The 3,483-nt window shown below is 37.4% G+C and overlaps 1 protein-coding gene across 3 annotated transcripts in view; it reads right to left on the bottom strand.

Moving 5' to 3' along the window:
- Positions 1 to 3,483, bottom strand: part of rhot1b (ras homolog family member T1) — a 13,967-nt gene that overhangs the window by 3,586 nt on the left and 6,898 nt on the right. For all 3 annotated transcript variants that reach the window (XM_014004952.1, XM_014004951.1, XM_014004953.1), the window contains 4 exons: positions 2,550 to 2,695; positions 1,112 to 1,212; positions 581 to 711; positions 74 to 157 (listed from right to left, as the gene is read on the bottom strand). In XM_014004952.1, the coding sequence (XP_013860406.1) occupies positions 74 to 157; positions 581 to 711; positions 1,112 to 1,212; positions 2,550 to 2,695 (462 nt within the window). The remainder of the gene's footprint in view (positions 1 to 73; positions 158 to 580; positions 712 to 1,111; positions 1,213 to 2,549; positions 2,696 to 3,483) is intronic.

Here is a 3,483-nt window from a genome sequence, read left to right as displayed (position 1 = left end):
GATAGCCCTGTTCTATACTGTATACACACATTATTCCCAGCAATTAATGCAAATAAAAAGTTTAAATACCCACCAGCAGGTATTTCTCCTGACCGTAAACATATGTTGTACTTATAGCGTAGTAAGATCTGTGCTCCTCTTTAATCGTCTTCTGTCGCTGAGAAGGAAAAACAGAGAGGATGTTGAGCAAAACTTGGCAACATTTTTTTATTAGATGGGGAAAAATGAAGGCTTTGCTGCTGTATCACTTTTGTCCTTTCTTTGAACGTTTTTAACAGAAACTCGCCACTGCATTCCAGGAACATCTCAGAACACCTGTTGTTGTAAAGTTGCTCTGATCTGCTCCTCCGGCTCTACAGGTCCTCCTCAAAGCTGCTCACGTATTTATTCTGGTCCACGTTTTCAGCTCACCACACAAACTGCTTCAAGAGCTGACTGAAGCCCAATATAGCTCACCCCTTGACCGGTGCATTGTAATGAGATAATCAGAACTAATCACTTTACCAGTCAGTGGCTTTAAAGTGTTGTGACTGCTTAGTGTGCTCTCTTTATTTGAGCACAGCCACTTGTTTCTGCTCACCGTGAGGTTTCTGCCGAGGAAGGCCTGGAGGAAGCCGCTCTTCCCGCTGCCCATGTCTCCGAAGACGTTGCAGCGGAACACGTTGCGCTGGGTCTGTTTCTTCTGCAGGTCAATCTTCTTATCTCTGGTCACTGTAGGGGGTCGAACCACACACACACACACACACACATCAGAGGATCAGCAGAGACTGCTGCTGGACACAAAACAGGCCTGCAGTCAATAACAGCAGCAGGAAGAAAATCTGCTTTAACCGTATAATCTCTGAAGGTAAAACAAATGTATCAGACCGCACATCAGTCAGTTTAAAGACATCAACAAAAAAATAAATATAAATTATGATTTCGATACTTTTAAACTGAACAACACTCATTGTTCGAGGTTATTGTGTAAAATAGAAAATAAATCATTACACCACATTGCTGGACAGACAAAATCAATTTTAATCGTGCTGGAATGCTCAAGACATTATAATCCACCTTTATAAAACTTTAATGTAAACTCATAATTTTTGGTGATATTAACAAATTGTACCTGTAATTCCTGCTGCTTGAGACTCCTGCTCAGCAATTATTGAGTAACCGAGGTAGCCCAAATACTCCAGGCATCGCTGGACGTCSAGGTAAGTTGTTAACCTGAATAAGAAATAAACATAAAAGTTAAAGAAAACCCTGTTTTGCTGATGGCGAAAGCTGTTTTTTTGAATACGTGTAAAGAAGTGTACCCAAACCAACTAAAAATAATTGACTTTTTTAGCTGATATTTTTTGTCCTGTTACAAAATACTACAGCGAAACAACAAAAGCAAATAAAGCTTTGACTAGTCATTTCTTTAATTAAGGCATTTCTAGTTAAAAACGTCCATATTGAAGGCGGTGGACAATATGCATCCCTTTAAGGCAGTGTTTCCCAACCCTGGTCCTCGGGCATACTGCCCTGCATGTTCTTCTTCTGCTTCTGCATTTTTTTTTTTTTTTTTTTTTTTGGCGGTTGGCAAAAAACGTTTGGTGTGCATAACAGCCACCGACTGGTATGGAGTGTGGTTCAGATGTTAAGTATTTCTAAATTGTTGTTGTTTATATAACTGTATATTCAAACTTTATTAAGCAATTTAAAAAAATCTTATAATTTGTATTGCTTTGCTCCCTAAATGCTTTTGTAAAGTGTCTATTATGTTTATTTTTTCTTTATTCCTTTCAAACTCTTTCCTCATATATTTTCTCTCTTCTTTATATTTATAACATTAAAATACCACATGTTCTATTGTTTTATCCTTTCCACAATGGTTTCATTTCCCCGTATCATGTTTTTTTTATTTTAAATAGAGAATGACTGAGTCCTGTATGTCCAAATCTTAATCTTGTTATTAATCTTTCCTCTTTTCTGCTTCTTCTCCCCCTTTTCATTTCTTCTACCGTCTTTTTGATTCTATAAAATCATCTTCCCCTTCTTTCTTCATCCCACCTTTTTTGCCATTCTTTCTTGATTTTTTGTTTAACGATATTCTTTGCTTCTGATTTCCTTGTATACACCATGAAATTAATGGTATTTTGAGTTGCCTTCTTTTGCCCTGCATGTTTTAGAAGTTTCCCTGCTTTAACACACCTGATTCAGATGGATGCAGTTCAAGAAAAGCCTGCTAATCAGTTATCAATTGAAATCAGCTGTGTTGAAGCAGGGAAACACATAAAACATGCAGGAAAGTGTGCCTTAAAGACCAGGGTTGAAAAACTGTTTTAAGGAAAGACAAGTCTTTAATTCAATAGGATGTTTTTATTAAAATAAACAAAAACAAAAATAGTAATAATTGAAAGGGACCTGAATTACACTCTGAATTAAAGGTCAGGTGTTTGGAGTTTAGACCGTAACAAAGGTATCAGCTGACATTTAGTCCTGGTGTATTGCTTTACTGTCGTTACACTGAAAAACCCAGGCAGAAACCAGTCATTTCCTCACAGCTCAGTGCTACTTACGTCCACTGTGAGAGATAGCCCTGGTATGTGATCCAGCCCTGATCGTTGGTGCAAACTGTGTTGTTAACATCTGCACCCCAGGGCATGTAGGGGAAAACATCAAACAGGTCCTTCAGCTCCTCGGGCGACAAGGCACAGTCCCGGTCCTGAGAAGCAGAGACGGGTTATTTAGTAAAGAAGGTGATTGTTTTTAGTGTGGTTCAAAGCAGAACTGTGATTGATTATTTAGCCAGTCAATGAGTTTGTGTTCTTTAGAGCTGTGAAACTGATTTTTATCTGTTTATCTCTAGCTGAGGAAATGACATTAACCATGTTTTCATTCAACGGATCCATGTGCAGATCTACTGTGCATGTTTGTGCCTCATTTTAGCTTAATGYTTRAAGTTTAGTTTCWAACAAAGGCWAGGAGAAAAACACTTACCTGTGCCTTTGTTTTATACTTAACTTTACTTTAAGCTAAACTGAGGCACATGCATGCACAATACATCTGCACATGTTGCTCTTTCCTGTCTGTTCTTCTTCTTCTTCTTCTTCTTCTTGTCGGATTTATGGTGATTGGCAACAAACAGTAGCATTACCGCCACTTACTGGGATGGAGTGTGGTTCGTGATGGTTTAAATATTTATCCTCATCTATACTGTATATCCATATATTCTACCATACATTCTATCTAAACATACACTCATACATTCACACTCAATTTATACATACTTATGCCCAACTTTGTATATCATGTATTCATTCACAAACACACTTACTATAATTAAATTCTATGAAATAATTTAGTTTTCTTTAGAAATCGAATAATTATTTGCATTTGTTTACTCCCTAAATTCTTCCTCAATATATCTAATAAATTAACCTTCTCCTTAATACTTTCAAACTCTCTCTTCATATACACTCACCGGCCACTTTATTAGGTACACCACGCTAG

The sequence above is a fragment of the Austrofundulus limnaeus genome, unplaced genomic scaffold, assembly GCF_001266775.1.
Source record: "Austrofundulus limnaeus strain Quisiro unplaced genomic scaffold, Austrofundulus_limnaeus-1.0 Scaffold27, whole genome shotgun sequence".
Classification (NCBI taxonomy): domain Eukaryota; kingdom Metazoa; phylum Chordata; class Actinopteri; order Cyprinodontiformes; family Rivulidae; genus Austrofundulus; species Austrofundulus limnaeus.
The sequence above is the reverse complement of the archived record's forward strand: the minus strand, read 5'-3'. Positions and strand labels throughout refer to the sequence as shown.